Genomic DNA, 22,657 nt, shown 5'->3' on the forward strand with positions numbered 1-22,657 from the left:
CATTAAATTTCACATGAATATCAAGTTGAGTTAACCAAATGATCTATCAATTACACCCCCAAAATTTGTAATCAGGTTGATTGGTGGTTTGATTCAAATTGAAATTTGGATTCAGGGATGTAATTTTTTCAGTTTTTAAATGTCAAGGACGAAATTGCTTCATTTTAAAAGTGAGGGACGAAAAGAATATTTTTGTGAAATGTGAAGGATGAAACCAATCATTTTCCAATCTTTATAACAGAATTTCATCAGAAACAACTGCTCACCGGATCCCTTTCAATTTGGATGAGCGTTGGAGAAAAACGGCTAGTAAAACTCACCCTATAAATACAACGAATAGAACTAGAAAACAAGAAGAAGAAGGAAGTACCCTATCCTACTGCCCATCGTTCCCATGGCATACTCCAACATTAATTGTTGGTTCCATGCATGTATTCTCTCCTTTCTGGTCTTAAATTCTTTGTCATGTGCTTTTGCTTATGATGTTTCTTACGATGGAAGGGCCATCAAAATTAATGGTGAACGTAGAATTCTCATTTCTGGCTCAATCCATTATCCAAGAAGCACTCCCTCTGTAAGTAGTTATATGTTTTTCTTTTCTTTTTAGTTGGACGATTAATATTATTATTACGACTCATTGTTCAAGACTGACAAATGTGTCTTTACTTTTATCCTAACCATTTTGTAGATGTGGCCTGATTTGATAAACAAAGCCAAGGAAGGAGGGGTGGACACTATTGAAACCTATGTTTTCTGGAATGCCCATGAACCACTTCGTCGTCAATACGATTTTAGTGGGAATTTAGATCTCATAAGGTTTCTCAAAACCGTTCAAGATGCTGGACTTTTCTCTATTCTTCGCATTGGACCTTATGTCTGCGCTGAATGGAACTTTGGGTAAACTAATTTTTTTTTAAAACTATTTTACTAATTTCTAAGCTCAATAAATCTTGCTATATTATTTACTCACTTTGCTTATCGTCAATAATGAATAGAGGGTATCCTGTGTGGTTGCGCAATCTGCCTGGCGTTGAGTTACGAACGGCCAATGATGTCTACATGGTAAAAAATATTGTTAACTCTTATTGCTTCATTTCTTTTTCTTTTCCTCAGGCATATTAATAAGCTTTCATTTTTTTTTAAAAAAAAAGGGTAAAATATTTATTGGTTGATTTTGTATTTGTTCAGAATGAGATGCAAAACTTTACAACCTTGATAGTGGACATGGTGAAACAAGAGAAGCTTTTTGCATCACAAGGAGGTCCAATTATACTTGCACAGATTGAGAATGAATATGGAAATATAATGGGACCTTATGGAGCTGCTGGCAAAGTGTATATCGATTGGTGCGCTACTATGGCTGAATCTCTGGATATTGGAGTTCCATGGATTATGTGTCAACAGCCTGATGCTCCACAGCCGATAGTATGTTTGTTCTAGCACAAAATACAATGTTTTTTTTTTCATAAAATATTTCATGGTACTTTTCTTTTGTGTTGAACTATGCTAATATATTTTTGACAGATAAACACCTGCAATGGCTGGTACTGTCACGATTTTGAACCAAACAATGCGAATAGCCCTAAGATATGGACTGAAAACTGGACCGGATGGTCAGTTCCATCTATCTAATCTTTTTGGTTTTCCGATTGGACGATAACAAGTATGGAAATTTTGATCGGGTTTGGTTGTTTGTTTCTTTTTAATTATATGAAGGTTCAAGGCTTGGGGTGGAGGAGATCCATATAGAACCGCAGAGGATGTGGCTTATGCTGTTGCAAGATTCTTCCAAACCGGAGGCTCCTTACAAAATTACTATATGGTTGGTTTTCCATCATCATTTTGCAAGATCAAATAACAGTTCTTTTACAAATCAAAACCAGTTCTTCTTACCTGAATTGACCTATTTAAAAAAAATTCGCTGTTTGACATCTTTCAGTATCACGGTGGAACTAATTATGGTAGGGAAGCTGGTGGTCCGTATATTAGCACAACGTATGACTACAATGCCCCATTGGATGAATATGGTAATAATGACGCGAACGGAACTTGTGATCTGATCTAACTATACATACATTTGTTTACCAATTCTTGATGAAACAACTCTTCTTGACTTGTTGATTTCTTTTCTAGGAAATCTAAACCAACCAAAGTATGGACATTTGAAGCAACTCCATGACACGCTACATTCACTGGAGAAAATTCTCACCCATGGCAATGTTACCAATACAGATTTTGGAAATTCTGTTAAGGTATGGCCAAAGATTTGAATTGTTATAACTAGCAATGCATACAAAATGTTTTTTAAAAAAAAAAAATTGAAAACATTTACCCTTTTTGTTGTTGTGATTTGATGTGTTTCAGTCTACCGTTTTCACTCTCAATGGTACGTCAGCTTGCTTCTTTGAGAACTCAAATACTACAACAGATGCCACCATCACTTACCAAGGATCCCAATACAATGTTCCGGCTTGGTCCGTTAGTATACTCCCCGACTGCAAAAAAGATGTCTATAACACAGCAAAGGTAGGGGGAACTTATGCGTGTTAATTATTTCTTGAAAAGTAAGGGATATATAACTTTTGTGTGTTAATAGTTCTTAACGTTATTATTATTATTATTTTACGTTACTTTGCTGTCTGTTTAGGTGAACACCCAAACTTGGGTGAAGGTGAAGAGGTCAGATGAGGCAGAGAACGAACCAGTTTCTTTAAGCTGGACATGGAGGCCTGAGGCAATAGATGACACTGTTGTTCATGGCAAAGGTCATGTATCTGCAAATAGACTCCTTGACCAGAAAGTTATTAATGATGCTTCGGACTATCTTTGGTACATGACCAGGTAATATGCCCATCAACTTACAGAAGAAGAGGTCATCACATCCTAATCGGCTTCTTCTACACATGTGATTGACCTTTTACCTTCATGAACAGAGTGAATCTCGAGAAGAACGATCCTATTTGGAGCGGGAATTTGAGCCTTCGAGTGAATGCCACTGGCCACATTTTGCATGCATATGTCAATGGTCAATACGCTGGTACGTCAATTCAATTTTTTCCTTTTCTTTTTTGGCCCCATAAACTCTAAGTTGTCACTGAATCTGATTGATTAAATTTTTGCAGGTTCTGAATGGGCTCCTTATGGTGTATTCAACTATGTATTCAAGAAGGACATTCAATTGAATCGTGGATCTAACCAAATCGCATTGCTTAGCGCAACAGTTGGACTTATTGTATGTTTACAGTTCTACGACTATATCTCTTTTCTTTTTCCTTTTTTTTTTTTTTTGAAGGGGGAAAGGGGGGGTTCAATCATTTTTTACTGTATGTATGTATAGGCTTAGATTTAGCAGTGTGGTTCACTTTCACCATTTCCTTTGCTTCATCTTTTATTGCATTTAGAACTACGGTGCAAGATTTGACGAGATTCCAGCTGGAATTTCCGGGCCAGTCGAGATAGTCGGAAGAAATGGTGATGAGACGATCATAAAGGATTTGTCACACCACAAATGGTCTTACAAGGTTGGTCTACGCGGCCTCAGCAAGAAAATTTTCAAGTCTTCTGATCCATCACTTTGGCAATCTCAAGATCTACCCGTCAATAGAAGGATGACTTGGTACAAGGTAATATTTGTCCTAGTTAGAACTAGAATGAGCTAAAATGCTTCGTTCCCTCTAATTTTATTCACAATTCACCCAGACAATCTTTAAGTTCGCTCTTGATTTCTCACCCAGACAACTTTCAAAGCTCCACTGGGAGAAGATCCAGTTGCGGTAAATCTTCAAGGATTAGGCAAAGGTTGGGCCTGGGTAAATGGCAACAATTTGGGCCGGTATTGGCCTAGTCTCTTGGCGGATGACCAATGCTCAACCGACCCCTGCGACTATCGTGGACCTTATACCAATAGCAAATGTGTCACGGGCTGTGGCGAACCAACCCAAACATGGTTAGAATGCTTCTTCATAGAGTACATAAAATCTTTTGACTTCATCTCCTAATATAACAATAAATGTGTGTGTTTTGATGTGTGGTTTTTAGGTACCATGTTCCTCGGTCGTTCTTGAATGACGGTGATAATGAATTGGTTTTGTTTGAGGAATTTGGAGGCAACCCTTCGCAGGTGACTTTCCAAACGGTTACTGTTGGGACAACATGCGGCAATGCGTACGAGAATACTGTTCTGGATATTTCATGCCAAGGTCGACCCATTTCTGACATTAAATTTGCCAGTTTTGGTAACCCAGAGGGAACTTGTGGTTCATTCCAGAAGGGTACTTGTGATGCCAACAATGATCCACTTTTGGTTGTTCGCGAGGCATGTGTTGGGAAAGAATCTTGCTCGTTCGCTGCTTCTGAAACCTTACTGGGGCCAACCAATTGCGATGCAAGCGTTACCAAGAGACTCGTGGTAGAAGCTGTCTGCTAGCTGTTCCCCCCTCCCCTTTTTCCTTTTTGGTCCAGTTTCGATGGAAAATGAATTTTTTTTTCTTTTATAAATTAAGTAGTCAAGGAGATATCACCCCGTTCATAGGTGTTATTAGCTAGCGTAATATTTGTTATTTGCGTTTCTTAGATTTTCTTTTTTTTTTTTTATATGGATGTTTCTTCTTACAGGAAATATCATGTTTCTTAGTATTTGCTCAATAATATATTAGAATCTCTTTATATTTGTCTCTATTGAATCAGTTGAGTTGTATTTCTAATTTCTTTTAAACACAAATCTTGAATGAGGCAATGCTTTAACGTCGATTGGTTTAGCAAGCAAGATCCCGAGGAAATTTTTGCACTATGTTAAAGATACGGAGCGGAGCTGGTGCCTTTTATTTTGGAGCTTAGTTGAACCACAATGTATGGGATAATTTGTAGACCAGCTAAGTCGTTGCGGCTAATTATGCACCGAAAATATGCTTCAGATGCTGGCTTCATAGAGTGGGGCTAACTAGTTGCCGACTTGCCGTACCTTTCACAATTCTGCGTCGGATTATATGGCATCTTCTTCTTCCCCTCATTATTATTATGATCATCATCATCATCATCCAATTAAGCCTAATTTAGAGCTTCATTGTTGATTTATTATAGTGACAGTACCCAGAATTTCTTATTCTTAAGCGTCATTGGCAACTAATTGACCATATTATGGCTTTCAGTTCCGAGTAAGTGAGTATTTCCTGTTGAGCTGTATTTCTTATTTGCTGGCGTGGAAAGTTTTCAATTCGTGTCTTATTTTTGCTGAAATTGGATGGATTAACACTCAACTTAGCAGACTAGGCCAAGAACTCAATTTGCACTAACATTCATTCAGCATCTATACTAGTTGAAATTGTTGGACAAGGCAAAAGTCCACTCCATCCAAATAAAAATTTGGGATCTAAATGTAAAACTCATCCAGAAAACAAGCAAACAAAAACAATAAGGAGAGAGAGGGCCGGGGGGGGGGGGGGGTGACGGTCTTGTACACTTTCTATTTGTCCTGTGTTGGTGAAGAATTCCAAACACCTCAATTTGACGAATCAAAAACTCCACAAAGCCGGTGTCCCGAAAAAAGTTGCACTAGACATCCCTGCACTGCCACCGCCACCGCTATCGTCTCTCTCACCGCCTCTTTCACAAAAACCATTCCTCAAGAATCCACCGAAGTCAGAGCATCCCTGCAAAAATCCCCCCTCCTCATTCCCATCAACCAATGCATCCTCCTCAACCCTCCGACTCCGGGCATGCCTGGACGCTGCAACTTGAATTTGGGTGGCCGATAGCTCACCGGCAGCTGGAATTCGAGGTGGGTCATCAGGAAAATTGAGCATCACGGACGGACCCCGTAAACAAAATGCAGCAGCATCATAAGCTCTAGCAGCCTCCTCTGCAGTCTGGTACGAGCCTAACCATATTCTGTCACGACTCTTTGGCTGCCTGACTTCTGCCACCCATTTCCCCCATTTTCTCATCCTAACTCCCTTGTAACGCCGGGAATTATTAATACCATTACTACGACTAGTACCGCCATTTTCTCTTCTCGATTGAGGTCTAACCATTTTTGTACGAACCAATTCCAGATTTCTTTGTCGGGAGGGCTTGCTATTTAATATTTATAGATGATTGTGACGAATACGTGGGCTTTATATTGGGTGCCGCGTGTGAATTTGACCGATTTTAGAAAGTGCTACTTGGTGGGAGGAAACGGAAACATAAAGAAGGCATTTTTCGATTAGATACAGGCGGGACAGGTGGGGGTTTGGGTCCTGGGTGCCTTTAGATCATAGTATTACGTAGTGTTTTATTTAGGAATTGCACGTGTCCACTTGTCGGCTCGGATAGGATGAAGTGGACACGTGGAAGGTAAGCAAGTCCATTTTTATGGTCTACCTCCCAACTATTTTTGTTTTCATTTTCTTTTTTTATGCTCTGTTTCGGTTGTGACGTGACCATGTTGGATGCTACTTTGTGAGATTTCTCTTCTTTTCTTTTTCAAAATTTAATTTTCAGCCTACTAAGGATAAAGATAATCTGTATCTAATGCGTTCCTATCTACATCTATACTAGTGCGAATACCCGTGCTATGCAAGGTGCTGACATTATTGGAAAAAAAATAAAATGGTTAACAAATAAAGGTGAAAAAATTTTACTAATAAAATTAAAATATAATATCTGTTTAACAATAGTTTGAAATATAATATAATGTATATATCATTCAAGAACCGTCTTTTTTCGGTTGTATGAGAATTGTTAACAAAAAAATACAATAGTTAATATAGAATAGCATCAATAGAATTTAATACAATTGTGTTGTAATCAAATGAAAAATACGCACCAATTAAATTGTTATTAGCACCCATAGTTAATGAAGTAATCCCTATATAAATATATTTTGGTACATGTAGTAATTGGTAATCTATAAAATAAAATAAATTACTAATCTATAAAATTGCTAAGTTGTCTATAAATAGCATCAATAGAATGTAATACAATTGTATTATAATCGAACAATTGTAATACAATTGTATTGTATTGTATCTATAGTTGATTTAGCAAGATAGTGCAGTCAAAAAGTGTGTATGTAAGATGAGTATAACGATATAAGAAACTGTATATTTACCATGAACACGCAAAATCATTGGTGATGTGGATGCCTGGCGATCTTGAGGACAGTTAGATTTTTCATTTCTTTGATCTAGAAATAAAATATATATTAAATTAAAAATCAATAGTTTATGTATTTATTTTATGTGTAAATAGTGATACATTGTATGAGAACTGTTAACCAAAAAAATACAATAATTAATATAGAAATAGCATCAATAGAATTTAATAGAATTGCATTGTAATCAAATGAAAACAATTACAGAGAAGTGATTACCTGAACTAAGGAATGCAGTTTTAAATGCTCAAAAGTGCCTTGACGATTGCACATATGTCAGGGGCTTGGTGAGTTTTTTGCTCCTCTTGAATCATTTTTTTTTTCTAATTGTAATATATTACTTGCAAGTATTAAGTAGGACTTGGTTCTATCCTTTCGTTTAAGTACTTTAAGCAATGAACTATTTATTCCATGAGTTGAATTGTGCTGTTGTTAGATAAATGAATCACGTAGTTGTAATTGTCATTGTTGATAAAGAAAAGAAAGGCTAGAATGCATTTTTGCCAAAAGGATTTCTGACGAAATTAAAAATTAATCCAATTTTAATAATGGGCGTATATTGCCTTAGTTATTAATAGTATCTGAATTGTTTTTCTCCAATTATAAATCATTTTTAATTATTTTTAAATTATTAAAAAATCTTTTTTTATTTCATGCACGATCATTTTTGGAATAAAATTATGAAAATAACTATCGTAACACCTATTTTATGTGATAAATGTGCAATAAAAAATAATTAAAAATTTTCAGAAATACAAACAAATAAATTTTTATAATATACAATTTATGTTAGAAATAGTAGAACCCTCAATCATGAATATATACCATCCGCAATTATATAAGCAAGCAATACCTTTTATCTTTGCTTTACAGTGTAACAATAAGCAAACAACCGTTCATAGGATTTTGTAAAAAATTTTCAGAAATAATGGATGATTAGAAAATCAATGCAATATCATTTATAACAAAAAACAAAGCAAAGCAAAGCAAAAGCAAAACATACTTAAAAGGCAGAGGGGACCGACCTGAAAAATTAAGCCGGCCGCGAGAAGGTTGATTTCTGTTGGAGTCTCTGCACATAATATCTTCCACTACTGCTCACAAAAGAAACAAAATCAATACATTTACAAAAAACAAAGCAAAGCAAAGCAAAAGCAAAACATACTTAAAAGGCAGAGGGGACCGACCTGAAAAATTAAGCCGGCCGCGAGAAGGTTGATTTCTGTTGGAGTCTCTGCACATAATATCTTCCACTACTGCTCACAAAAGAAACAAAATCAATACATTTACAAAATCAATAGAGAATCCAAAACAAATAAGAAACTGAGAGAGAGGGTGAGGGAATTAACTCGATAAGTTAATTAAGTCGATCAGTAAAAGGGTTGGAAAAAAATTATAGACATGTTATATTATTGGAAATAATCGAAAATAAAAAAAATTACAATATGGGGAATAATATTTAAAGAAAACACGGTACCGGAATTTTTAATTTGATGCGAATGACGTTTTAATCAGTGTAGCCTGGATTTTGTCCTTTGGATTTGATTTGAGATTTTTCTTTCGTCAGTGCAAACTTGTTGAAGCTTTTCCAACTGGTGTGTGGAATCGTTGCGGTGTATGTTTCGTTTTCTAAGCAAATATTTCCTCCTTTGTAATCTTGGGAAACGTGGGAGAATTTGTAGGAGTGATTGTAGGATGAGTTAAGATAGTGGGATAGTGGGAATATTGATTGGTGATAAGATGATAGTGGGATAGTGGGAGTGAGATAGTGGGAATATTGATTGGTAATAAGGTGGGTTATAACCCACTACTTTTTTATGTATTAAAATAAATACAAAAATTTAGAAAAAAGTATGACAAGTTTAGAAGGCATTGAGAGGGTTTTTGCTAAAAATCCCTTCCTAAATACATATAGATATAGATATGTGTAGAGCTTTCAAAATTATTGTTATGCGTTTGGTTCTTTTCTCGATACAAGATTGATTAAATATAATATTAAACTCATTTAATAATTGAGTCCAATATGAACTTATTTGCAAACTATTCGAATAGTTCGTGAATGCATATATAACTAAAAAATAAATAAATACAAATATGAATATATTTGATATTATTTAATATATATTATATTTAATTAAAAATATAATTATAGATCGATTAGTATTATCTATTTTTTAAAAGCAAGAAATATAATTAAACTTACTCTAAATGATGTATTATTCATTAAAAATATAATTAAATCATCTCCAAACTCAAATTCGACTTGTTTAGTTTAACGAGCCAAAATTCAACTCAAACTCGAATATTTATAATAAAAAAAGGAATTGATGCGACGGCCAAAAACAAGATCCGAGCTGAACTGCTGCGAGTTGAACGAGCTGGTCAAGGACGAGCTGATGGGAGGGAGCAAGCAGGTGAGCTGGCGAGGTGAGCGAGCCGACCTGCAAATGGACAGACGGCGGGCCGAGCTGAGCCGCTTCAACCGAGCTGGTTGGGAGCCGCCGAGCTGAGAGGGGAAGACCGAGCAGAATGCCCTGCGAAGAAAGAACGACGGCGGGACTAGAGTCCCTGGAATAGCTCCGACGGTCAAGTCAGTAGAGCTCAAGAATAGAACAACAGTAGAGAGTACTGTAGATGGCGTACCTTGTGTCGTCTTGTGGCGCTGTATATATAGGCTTTAATGGGTAGTAGTTTCCATATAGGAGTCAAAGTCCCCTTAGGGTTCGGAGTCCTTCTAGGGTTTCGTATGACAACCCCTAAAGGTCCGGAGGTGGCGGCCCATCAGGCCCACTTCATGGAGAGGCGGCGGCTACGGCTGAGCTGACCTTCCTCTATTCCGACCTGCTCTGCCCGAGCTGCCATATCACAACAGTCAAGCTGACATGTGGCATCCGTAGATTAGTTGGCCGAGCTGACAGGTTTTCATGTCCGAACTGACACGTGGCTACTGGGAAATTTGCCCCACTACACTAGCCCCCCTTTGAGTCTAGAGTCACTGGGGAGTCACGTGAGTCTAGACCAAGTTTCTTGGCGAAGAGTCAGTTCGGTGTGAGACCCATGATTCCACGATTGCGGCCCTTGCTCGAGTAACTTGTAAGACCGAACTGAGTAGGACCAGTTCGTTTTTAGTATGAACTCCTACTTTGTAAATAGACTCTTATGGACTGAATAGACTTTTGTTTCTTCTATACTTAGCAAAATTTTTCATTCATGCCTTTCTTATCAGGCTGTCTAAATACACTTGCGCGAACAGATGTCGGACTAGCGCGCGAACTAACTTCCAACTTATGCAAAATAGTTCATATATTGGCCTGAGAAGATAGGACCATGCGCGACCAAACAACTCAGGTCATGTATGGACAGTGTGAGTGACTTTTAATGAAAGAGTCTCATACTCGGACTCGTTATTGGAGGCCCTGAAGTCGAATCTCAAGATTCAAGCCAATTCTTCCCCCGTAGGGCTGATTAGGAGGACTTCGACTCTACACCCTTGCTTGATGCTCTATCGATATACGATGTCTAGGTTGGGATGGCCTGTTCGGCAACCTCCTTGGTCTCTTCGGCCTGTACAGTCTCTCCGACCTGTTTGATTTCGGCAGCTTCTTCGACCTGCTCGGTCTCAACTGTGTCTCCGGTCAAATTGGCCTTGTCGGCTCCTGCGGCCCGTATGACCTCGGCAGCTTCTCCGACCTGCTCGGCCTCAGTTGCGTCTCCGGTCAGCTCGGCCTCGGCTGCTCTTGTGGCATGTACGACCTCGGCAGCTTCTCCGGCCTGCTCAACCTTAACTGTATCTCCGGTCAGCTCGGCCTGGGTTTATCTCTCGGCTCGTGTGACCTCAGCAGCTTCTCCGGCCAGTTCGGCCTCAACTGTGTCTCCGGTCGGGTCAGCTCGGCCTGTGGCTGCTTTGGTGGCCTGTGTGACCTCGGCAACTTCTCCGGCCTGTTCGGCAACTTCTCCAGCCTGTTCGGCCTCAGCTGCGTCTCTGGTCAGTTCGGCCTGGGCTGCTTTGGTGGCCTGTGTGACCTCGGCAACTTCTCCGGCCTGTTCGGCCTCAGCTGCGTCTCCGGTCAGTTCGGCCTGGGCTGCTTTGGTGGCCTGTGTCCGAAAGAGACTCTCTCTCTGTTTTGAGGCCGAACAGAGAAGTTTTACTATCTCTGACCTCGTAATTTCTCTTGTTCACCTTTCAGGCGATTAGCTTCCACTGCATTAGCCTTCTCGTGAGTTCGGTCCAACATCTCCCGAACTGATTTGGGAGGTCTCTCCACGAACTCGGTATATAGTCTCTGTTTGCGCAGTCCGTTGATGAAGGCAGCCATGACCACCTTGTCGTCTCGGTCGCGGACCTGGAGGGATTCGTTATTGAATCGCACCATGTATTCGCGCAGTGATTCCCCGGCCCTTTGCTGGATGGTCATGAGGTGAGCGGTGCTTTTAGAGAAGGCTCGCGAAGAGATGAACTGCGCTGAGAACAGTCGTGCGAGCTGGGTAAAAGACCTGATCGACCTGGGGGGAAGTGCCTGGAACCACTGCCGGGCCCTTCCTTCTAGGAACATCGGGAAGGTCTTGCACCTGACCGCATCCGCGGCGGTTTGTAAACGCATCTGCGTCATGAATACGAACAGGTGGTCTTCCGGATCCGTGGTTGCGTCATAAGATTTCATGTTTGGAATTTTGAATTTCGCGGGCAGTTGGTATTCCTCGATATCGAGCACAAAGGGGGAAGCAATGTACCTGTCCGCCTCCGGGTCCAGCAGTAGGTCCAGTTCGTCCTGTTGTCGTTCCTTCAGGGGGGGAGCCTCCGGACGAGCTCCGGGTGTTCAGTTCGGGAGTTCTTGTGAGAGGGCTCTACGACCTCGACCTGCTCACGCGTGAGTTCCCGGTGCGCCCGCTTGGCCCCGTGCTTGGAACTCCCAGTTCGGGACTCTGACAGGTCTGCTCCCTGGACCTTAGGCTCCTTGTCCGGTTGACCTCCCGACTGCCCTTTGAGGTAGTTCATGATCGCCTCGAAGGTGGGCAGGTTTTCCGCCACCGTTTGAACCAGCTGTTCAGGCGGAATTCGTGAAGGCCCCGCCCCTCTTTCTCCAGGTGTTGGATCCCGCGGGGAGTTTTGGGGACCGTTTCGCTCCGTCCCCTTGGATCCGTCAGCGTTTCTCTGCGACCTAGTTTTCGGCATAATTCACGAAGAAGAGTAACGTGTTTCCCACAGACGGCGCCAATTGATGCGACGGCCAAAAACAAGATCCGAGCTGAGCTGCTGCGAGCTGAATGAGCTGGTCAGGGACGAGCTGGCGAGGTGAGCGAGCCGACCTGCAAATGGACAGACGGCGGGCCGAGCTGAGCCGCTTCAACCGAGCTGGTTGGGAGCCGCCGAGCTGAGAAGGGAAGACCGAGCAGAATGCCCTGCGAAGAAAGAACGACGGCGGGACTAGAGTCCCTGGAATAGCTCCGACGGTCAAGTCAGTAGAGCTCAAGAGTAGAACAACAGTAGAGAGTACTATAGATGGCGTACCTTGTGTCGTCTTGTGGCGCTGTATATATAGGCTTTAATGGGTAGTAGTTTCCATATAGGAGTCAAAGTCCCCTTAGGGTTCGGAGTCCTTCTAGGATTTCGTATGACAACCCCTAAAGGTCCGGAGGCGGCGGCCCATCAGGCCCACTTCATGGAGAGGCGGCGGCTACGGCTGAGCTGACCTCTCTCTATTCCGACCTGCTCTGCCCGAGCTGCCATATCACAACAGTCGAGCTGACATGTGGCATCCGTAGATTAGTTGGCCGAGCTGACAGGTCTTCATGTCCGAACTGACACGTGGCTACTGGGAAATTTGCCCCACTACAGGAATCGAATTTGAGTAATACTTATAATTCGTCTAATATATGAGCCGAACTCGAATCCTGTTCATATATTGAATCTAAACAAGTATTCGCTTCGATTCGGCTCCTTACAAACTCTATATGCGTGTATGTTGCAGTATTTCTATCGAGCTTACTCTAATAGTCCAATCTAATCTATCTTATCTTATTTTTCCTTGAATACATATTCGAAGTGGAATTTTCCGCTGTACATTTGTGGTATTTTGGTCAAATTATACACTTCGGTTTGAATCAAACAGAACTATTAAAATAATAATATTTTTTTTTCAAGAGAACCAATAATGCTTTTCCACATTTTAGTTACAAGTAACAATATAATATCTTTGTAATATGATCTATATGATAATACGAAATAAGAAAATGATTTTGCAACCGTGTTTTTGAAGTAACTTTTCTTGTTTTTTTTTCCTAAATTTTTTCACCGATTAAGCAAAGGTCGAAGTCAAATTAGACAGCTAGATATCCACCCGAAACAATGTGTTTTGATAGGATATTATTTAAAATAATCACATTTTTTTGTGATGTGAGATATATAAGATAAAATGTTGATTGAAAATTATGTTTGTGATACAAGTAAAATATATTGGATAAATTTACTATCCAAATTCTATTATGCACCCTTTATTTAGACCTTTTAAAATTATGCTTAAGGGTGCATTGTGAAATTTCATAATTTGCTTATTAGGCTATTTAAATTTTCATTCCATTTGATCCCACTTATGGGAGAAAAAGAAAAAGCAAAAACTTAGGTACTGTTTGATAAATCAATTCATTATTTAAACTTATATGTTCAAATGTTAATATGTTCATGAGCGTTTGATAACAAAAAATAGAACATCCGAATTAATTAAGCGGCATCAAATTTTTAAAAATAAGTGATAAGTTATTTACTTATTATTTAATATAATATATACTTAAATGTATCATATTTTAGTACTTAATAATTCAATAATTTAATAAATTTAAATTTCAGATTTTATTTTTATTAGACGTACCTTTAGACTGTGTTTGTGAGGTTTTAAACTCTCCTGTTACCATTCGTTTCTCTCGTTTAATAAAAGCACAAAAAAAAGTATTTTTACCCATTTCTTGAAAACTTTCTTTCCAGCCCTTTTTATCGCAATCCTGATAGTGTTCAACAAATAGTACTCCCACCAGACAATTTGCAAAGTTGTACGGTCCAAGCATGAATGCTCACACACACACTCGAAACGACAGGTACACACACACCTTGTTATATTAGAGTATTAGACATGCTCACGAAGTTAACGGCTAAACGACTAGAGAATAGTCTAAAAAATTCACATCCAACCAATTGATGGCAGACGAGAGCTCCTGAGAACCTTAAACCCAGGCTAAGAAACCCACATCTAACTGTCCAAGCATGAATGCTCAAGCCTCAAGGAGTTCACTTTTTAGATACTAGGATGTTAAAGCCTCGGACATTGATCATTCAGAGCTAGCACACAGGTGTTCTGTTTTCTGATGACAACGGATTTTTTTTTTTCCCTAGTCTGTTGGCAACAGATTAGACATGGCATAAACAGGAACCTGTCAGATTCTAGCCCACAATATCCGATGGGTGACGGGCTACTTCCGCCACAGCGAAAGTGGTGTGCTGGTCCAATTCCCCAAACATCTAGGTCCACATAGTGGAAAATTTAGTGAAATTACCTGATGTGACGGGGTTCAAGTTCCAGTGTGACAATGGCCCGCTAGCCCGACAAAAAAATCTTGGTCCACACGGTCGAACATGAGACTCTTTCAAAGATTTTATCAAAATTTCCCCCATCTAACTATCATGGTCCTCATCTAACTTTCCCCCCTATTAATCAGCTAATTTGGTTCGAATTGCAAATGATTTATCAAATTTGACTTAGGGACTCCAATCATTACAAGGAGAAAGAGGAAGGAAAGAGTTTCATATACCAAGACGAGAATCTCGCGGGAGATGATTTTTAAAATTTTAAACTTTCTAAACTTCTGATTCGATAACTTCAATCTTAGTGGTGTATATACGGTGTTAGATTACGTCTTTCATTAATGGTAGACAAAATTTTCAACAAATTATTCAAGTGAATAAACTCTTTTTTGGCTCTTTGAGCACACTTTTTTTGGATTAATCTTTCCTCTACTGACAGTGTATATACTGTCAGCGTTTTATGGATGACAATTATGTAAAATTTAAATTTAAAATTTAACTTTTGCACATATGTCATTAATCAAACGATAATAGTGTATACACCGTTAGTGTATATAAGGTTTACTCTTTTTTTCCAACAAACAGCACTATCATTATATATATTAACATTTGATAATACAAGAGTTAATTATAAAAAGGGGTCATAGCCCTCTCATTCTTCCTAGCTGTTTCAATTAACCATATTGGGAAATCATTTGTTCAACAAACAGCTCTTTGAGCACCTTGAGTGTTCTAAGTTTACTCACAATTTGTTTTCTACTTATGAAAGTATTCACAAGTCATGACTAGTCAAAACAATGCGGCAATCACACGTGATTGGCAATACTGACTCATTCCTTTTGTTGTTGGCACCTAATCACCATTTAATTTTTGTAATAAGGTAGCAATATCCTTCATTTTGTAAAAAGAGTAATGATTCTTGATTCTAATCTCATGCATTAGTCTTGCTTTGATTGAAATTGGTTTTCTAACTTGTGCTTTATAGCATGTAACCTTTTTTTTCCTTTAGGTACAACACTATTTCTAGCAAGTTACTCACTTAAATCTTGTCTACTGCCTTGAAGCGTCGACTGGGGTGAATTGCAAAAGAATGGTATCTCATAACTCATAGACAAAAAGGATTGTATCAAAATAAAACATCCTGGACTAGAGAGAGAGAGATAGAGAGAGACGATTGAATTTTTCCTTATTAATCGGTTATCTTAATCCATAAATACATGGGTTGCTTGGTTAAGCTATAATTAGAATTGTTATTGTAATAGTTGAGAGAGTGTGCTTACCATCAAGGGATAATTTCAAAAACCTCTCATGAGATTTCTAACAATTTTATCGAACTCTCTTGAAATTTTAGAAATTACACTTATCTCTCTCCCTCATCTAAAATGACAATATTAGCTTTATCATTTTAATAAAAACTCCCTTGTTGGATATACATATAGAAAGAATGGGATTTATAATTATTTTTTCTTTTCCGCTTCTCGTCTTATCCCTCTCATATTTTTTAAAAAATATCATTACCAAATGTTGACTTAGTGGCTTTTTTGGTTGACAATTTTGAATATCATCCAATTTTTTATTGATTTTTTTTCTTTGTATCAAAAGCAACAATAATTTAAAAAAAAAACTATGCAAAACTGCTACTAAACTATAATAGTTCCAACAATTCAAAAATCTATGAACTCTAAAGAATTATGATAATACTTTCTGCTCCAACTTTGAAGGAATATGTATCTGCAGTAAAACACCGTCTACATCATCCTATCGTCACGATAAAACTATTATAATAATTGCTTATTCAATAATATATATATTAAAAAATTGATGCTTTTTCTTTATATTTGTGCTATATATTTTACAATTGTTCTGGAAAGTAATCTAAACTTTATAAATCGAGGGCATTTTAGGTTGTTCATATAGATTTTTGATCAAGTTTAAAATTTGATTACCAAACATGTCAAATCAAGGAAGGGAAGTGTAATTTTTAAAATCTCAAAGAAACTCAATAAAATCATCAAAAATCTCAAAAGAGGTTTACGAAATAATCCCGATCATCAAAATAAGGCGTGTAACATGGATTCTACAGATTGAGATGTATAAGAGGACATGCAGGCACCGGCAACTAGATTCTTCTGTCAAAGAAGTAAGTTGGTTTTATGGATAAAGTATTCGAGAAGTGGAGAACCCAAGATGTGATGGATATGCGAGTACTTTTAAATTTGATGCGTTAATAAAATGAGGTGTAACAGTTGCACGTAATGAGTTCTTTTTTTTTTTCCTCGCAATGATAGCATCTATGTAACCTAATTTATTTAATTCTACAAAAAGAGAAAATTTAAAAAAATTATATAAAGAGCTAATATATATACAATTTTAACTAGATTAAAAGGTACTCTGACACCTTCTTTGAATTTGTTCTCTGTTGCAGGTATTTAGTCCCTTTTTGTACAGACTTACATAGGCTCCGTTTGGATTAGCTGTTTTTGGGTTTGTTTTTCAAAAACACCACTGTAGCATTTTGAATCTGAAAAACAAGTCCGTTTGGATTAGTTGTTTTTGGGGTTGTTTTTCAAAAACTATATGAAAAACTTTTACTGTAGATTTTTTTGGATTATTTTTAGAGGTATTTTGGAAACATATTTTTGAGTATTTTTAGAATATTATAATTTTTATATTTTTATATAAATATACATTTATGCATTTATAATCCATTTATATTTACAAATGTATAGATGTATATTATTATAAATGAATAAATTATAAATGAATATTATATAAATGTATAAATGTATAAATTATAATTTTTATATTTTTATATAAATATGCATTTATAATACATTTATAGATATTTATAAATAAATATATTTATATATTCATATAAAAATGTATAAATGTATTATATTATATATAATACATAATATAAATATATTTATAAATGTATAACTGTATATTATTATAAATGTATAAATGAATATTATAAATATATTATAAATTATAAGTGTATATTATTATAAATGTATAAATTATAAATGAATATTATAAATGTATAAATTAATATATTATAAATATATATTAATATTATGTAGAAATGTATTTATATAATTAATATAAATGTATATATGTATTGATATTATGTATAAATGTAAAATTAATATTATGTATATTAATATAAATGTATTAATGTATTAATATATATAATACATAATATAAATGTATATTTAAATGTATAAGTGTATATTATTAAAAATGTATAAATTATAAATGAATATTATATAAATGTATAAATTAATAAATTATAAATATATATTAATATTATGTAGAAATGTATTAATATAATTAATATAAATGTATACATGTATTAATATTATGTATAAATGTAAAATTAATATTATGTATATTAATATAAATGTATAAATGTATTATATTATATATTATACATAATATAAATGTATATTATAAATAAACATAAATATTTATATATTATGTATAAATGTATAATATATTATACATTATATTATATATAATTTATATAACATATAATATTTATGTAAATATATTATAAATATATAAAAATATATTATAATTGAAATAAAATATTTATAATATGTATGTATAAATATATAATATTAGAAATGTATAATATATATAATATACATTATTATTAATATAATTTATGTATAATATACATAATTGAAATATACATATTAATATATATTATAAAACAAAATTGAATAAATATATTTATAAATTTATATATAAATAAATGTATTTATATAAATATATAATATTTATTTCAATTGATATAATATATATAATATTATACATAATTGAAATAAATATATTTATATTAATATAATATATATATAATATACATAATTGAAATATACATATTAAAATATATTAAAATATAATTGAAATATACATATTAAAATACATAATTAAAATATACAAATTGAAATATACTTATTAAAATATACAAATTAAATATACATAATTGAAATATATTTGGAGTTGTTTTTGATATATTGTTTGGATATGGGTGTTTTTGAAGTTGTTTTTGAAATACACATTACTGTAGCATTTGGAATGTGAAAAACAGTTTTTAAAAAAACAGGTGCAAAAACACTCAATCCAAACGCAGCCATAGTGATTACTCGATGAGTTCTCCGCTTGTAAATTCATCATGCATGTGATTCTGCAGAGCTATCTTGTATGACTTGACAGATTACCTACCATTTAGGTGACCAAATTGACATGTGCCGAATGTTTAACACTCAATGCTCAAAACTCAATAATTTATTTCAGCTTTTGGCTGGTCCGGTTATGGTTCGATACGTTGCGGGAACCACCAGTCTATTACCAATAACATATGGGCAGCATATCGGCCTCGTTATCCATTAGGGCTTTTCCTTAACTAATGTACGGGGAGTATTAGGAGTATAGTTCTCAATAACACACATGCATGATAGCATCCCTTCATCATGGAGAGGAGGCCCTTTTATGTCCTTTACGATCCGTTTCGGATATATGTTTCATGTTACCGTAACTGCCCTCGTGTAATTTTTTTTTTTTTTTGGGGTAATTGACCTTGAATCATACTCTCTACCTGTGAATTTTTAAGGAAATTACAAGAGAATATAAACATCTGGATTGGATCTCTGATAGATAACTTGATGAAGCGAAGAAACGTTAAGTAAGAACAGTTTTAAAAAGAATAGCACATTTCATATATGTAAAAAAATGAAAAGAATGATTCTACAACTCCATTCACAATTTGCCTTACAGGCCGCAATTCACCTATAAGTGAATGATGAAACCTCCGAAAGAATGAAAGAATCAGCCAAGGGGAGGAGAAAAAGAGTCGATGGCCATACTAAAATTGGTCCATCAACGACCCAAAATTTGATAAAGAATCAGGAAAAAAGAAGGGAAGAAGTCAGCAATTCCTGCAGCAGAAAAAAAATTGCAGAATTGTGACGACTGATTTTGGAAGCTGCTTAAAAGTTCCAAAGAGTTGAATCCTGTGAAAAATATCCTTCAAAATTCTCTTCTCCATCCAGATCAACGGTAGGCATGGGTGGCACAAAAAAATCATCGAACCCAGGGAATATTCCAAACATGTCCAAGAATGCGTTGTCCAGTGGTATTTCGGGCAATTCACTCTCCAACTGGACCACCCCATCCGAAACCGAAGGACAGGGCGATTCCGCCTGGAGCTCAAGTGAGGAAATGGAAGAGGAAGAATTATCCGAAACCAAATTGTCAATCCGGGCCGGTTCCCCGATCAAACGGTGCTCGGAGTTGGCAAACTGGGCGGCGGCCACCTGAATCTCCGCCGGAGTCATTGACCTTCCGTTGACAATCTCCGGCGGGTTATCAGGGAAATTAAACTTGGCCGACTTGCCACGCAAGCAAAAGAGCGCGGCGTCGAAAGCCCGGGCCGCTTTCTCGGCCGTATCGTAGGAACCCAACCAGATTCTCTCCCGACTGTTGGGAAGTCTAATTTCGGAAACATATTTCCGCCACTTGCGCTTTCGGACACCCGTGTACTTAATGCTACTACTCGAGTGATCACCGGCAACCTTAAATCTCTCTAACGTTGCTGCTGTTGAGGGTGGAGATGAAGATCGTTTCTGGGCTTCGGGCTTCACCATCTGCGACCGGGGTTAACCAGATATTTAGAATCCTTAATTATTCGTTATTGTAGTCGACGTTTTCTTTGGATGAGACTTGAGAGTTGAGATTGTTGTTACTGCTGGTGACTTTGGACGTGGGACTTGAGGAGGATTGGCGGCTTGGGGTGTGCATATATATATAATTTGAGGGAGTGTAGTAGGAGAGTGACAGTAAGGTGGGGCTGGATTGGGTCAACAGGGCGCGTTGATCGTACCGGTCCAGAGAGGAAAAGTTAGGGGGTGAGAGTGCCACGGGGAAGAATGAATGTAATAGGACATTTGGGCTTACGCGGTAGTATTTGAGTAAGAATAAAGAATTCTAGAAATGACTGCACGTGGTGTTCGTGTAGTAACTCGTGGGATAATTTGAGTGTCGTCGCGGAAACCACCGGATGGGAAGTGTTTTTTAAATTCTTTCCTCTTTTTTTATCATCTCACTCTTTCTATAATATTCTATTCTACCGTAATCCAAGAGAGATATTCAATTGAGCCCACGAGAGATCAATGAAAATTGAATTACCATCGCTATCCACTCGTCTGAATTTTTTAGAAATGCCACATTTATATCTATATGTATTGCAGGGAGGATTTTTAGCATAAACCTTCTCAATAACTTCCAAACTTTTCATTCTTTTTTTTTAGATTTTTGTATTTATTTTAATACATAAAATCTAATTAAAAACTTTAAAATAGTGGGTTATAACTAATCCTATCACAAGTCAAATTTAAAATTTAAAACTTTCCTATTATCTCCTTCATAAACCGTTTATAGTTTGTTATTTATACTGTAAGTCCTTTTTACTCCTTAATTAAATAAAATACATTTGTCAAGCCAAAATTCTCAGGGATAATTGATTAGTCTCATTTTAAAATTATTCACCCTATTATATCTTTATCACTTTAGCCCTTTTTATTCCTTCATTAAAAAAGATTAATTTATCTAGCCAAATCCTCGAGATAATGTGATTAGTCCTATTTTTAAGTTATTCACCCAATTATTTCTTTATCCCTTTCCTTCTGGATACAATAATCATTTGTCAAAATCTTCTAATGATATACTCGATTGCTCTTATTTTTTGATAATTTATGTTACAGTTATTAAATCAAATTTCTTGTGGTATTAAACTTATCTTCTTTTTTTTTGTATTCAGCAAGTTTAGGGCACTTTTATAATTTTTATATTTTTATGTTGGATTTTATTCAGTAGGTTTTTTTTTAAAGTTTTAAAATTTGAATGTTGAAATTATACTTTAACATTAAATTGGAATATGTAAATTACAATTATGACATTTTATTTGCACTTAGAATAAACTCAATATTAATATCTTGCAAGCATCTAGATGACTTTTCATTTAGCACATGTACACCAAAAAGTGCATGCAAAGAAAAATTTATGTATGAATTTTAAATTAATAAGGTGTATTTAAAAGGTTGCTTTTGGTGGTATTTTAGCAAAATTTTGACAAAAAGGTTGTATTACACCAAATTTACATTTGAAAGTTTACTTTTTCTCGATGATTGCAATTCTAGCATTTTATTTGATTAAAAACACTTAAAAAATGAGATAGCAACTTGGAAAAATAATTCTAACTTTTTATATGTCCAAAAACACTTAAAAAGTGAGATAATGAATCCTAAATAGTGAAAGGATTAAAAAGATAGAACTGCAGGGTTAGGGAAGGTAAAGATTAGGGAACAGTTATCAAATTTGATGATTCATATGAGTTTGGGCAAGTTATAATTAGGCTAATCTATATATTTCTACTTAGTTAATGGTTCAAAAAGGACGAGTCGTCAATGAATATAGTTTTATATGAGTTTGGATTATCCAATCACCCATTCACGGCTCACTACTAAATTTTATTTACTTTTTCATCCATATTTTATTTAGCAACAAAATAGTAAATCATATCAACATATCAAGTTAATAAATCAACTTTTACCTAAAGAAGGAGCCTAAAAAACATAAAAAATTGCTTAAAGGAGCCTAAAATGATCATCATAGTAAGTTTCAAATTTTGTCACTATACAACAATTTAAAAATAATTTAGGTATTAATGTAAACAATCAATTAACATTCACGAAATTTATTAAACTTTTATGAAAGGAATGGAAGAAGTAGGCTAAATTTTAAAAAATAAAATAATATAAATTAAAGAAGAGGAAAAACGATGAATACATCTTTGTAAAAATTAGAATATAATTATTAGAGTCATTTAGATTTACCCACTAATGATTGAGTTTGAATCTATGTCTAATTTAATTAAGTCAAAATAAGTG

At 35.8% G+C, this 22,657-nt stretch overlaps 3 protein-coding genes across 3 annotated transcripts; 1 reads left to right on the plus strand and 2 right to left on the minus strand.

Annotated features, from left to right (window-relative positions):
• The first annotated feature begins 348 nt into the window (after window positions 1-348).
• LOC140009478 (beta-galactosidase 15-like) lies at window positions 349-4,682 on the plus strand. The gene is made up of 15 exons (XM_072055156.1): window positions 349-574; window positions 689-897; window positions 996-1,062; window positions 1,189-1,425; window positions 1,525-1,613; window positions 1,717-1,822; window positions 1,940-2,027; window positions 2,134-2,252; window positions 2,365-2,526; window positions 2,648-2,841; window positions 2,934-3,037; window positions 3,123-3,232; window positions 3,402-3,623; window positions 3,735-3,946; window positions 4,039-4,682. Exons 1-15 carry the CDS (start codon window positions 395-397, stop codon window positions 4,424-4,426), a joined length of 2,487 nt encoding a protein of 828 aa, XP_071911257.1. The 5' UTR covers window positions 349-394; the 3' UTR covers window positions 4,427-4,682.
• Window positions 4,683-5,265: 583 nt separating this feature from the next.
• On the minus strand, window positions 5,266-6,073 carry LOC113691476 (ethylene-responsive transcription factor ERF011-like). Its single transcript, XM_027209621.2, has one exon. The coding sequence runs from the start codon at window positions 6,027-6,029 to the stop codon at window positions 5,511-5,513; it is 519 nt and encodes a 172-aa protein (XP_027065422.2). The 5' UTR covers window positions 6,030-6,073; the 3' UTR covers window positions 5,266-5,510.
• Window positions 6,074-19,444: 13,371 nt separating this feature from the next.
• Window positions 19,445-20,465, minus strand: LOC140010039 (ethylene-responsive transcription factor ERF017-like). The gene has a single exon (XM_072056409.1). It carries the CDS (start codon window positions 20,354-20,356, stop codon window positions 19,700-19,702), a length of 657 nt encoding a protein of 218 aa, XP_071912510.1. The 5' UTR covers window positions 20,357-20,465; the 3' UTR covers window positions 19,445-19,699.
• Between the last annotated feature and the right edge of the window lie 2,192 nt (window positions 20,466-22,657).

The sequence above is a fragment of the Coffea arabica genome, chromosome 6e (genome assembly GCF_036785885.1).
Source record: "Coffea arabica cultivar ET-39 chromosome 6e, Coffea Arabica ET-39 HiFi, whole genome shotgun sequence".
In the NCBI taxonomy this organism is placed as follows: domain Eukaryota; kingdom Viridiplantae; phylum Streptophyta; class Magnoliopsida; order Gentianales; family Rubiaceae; genus Coffea; species Coffea arabica.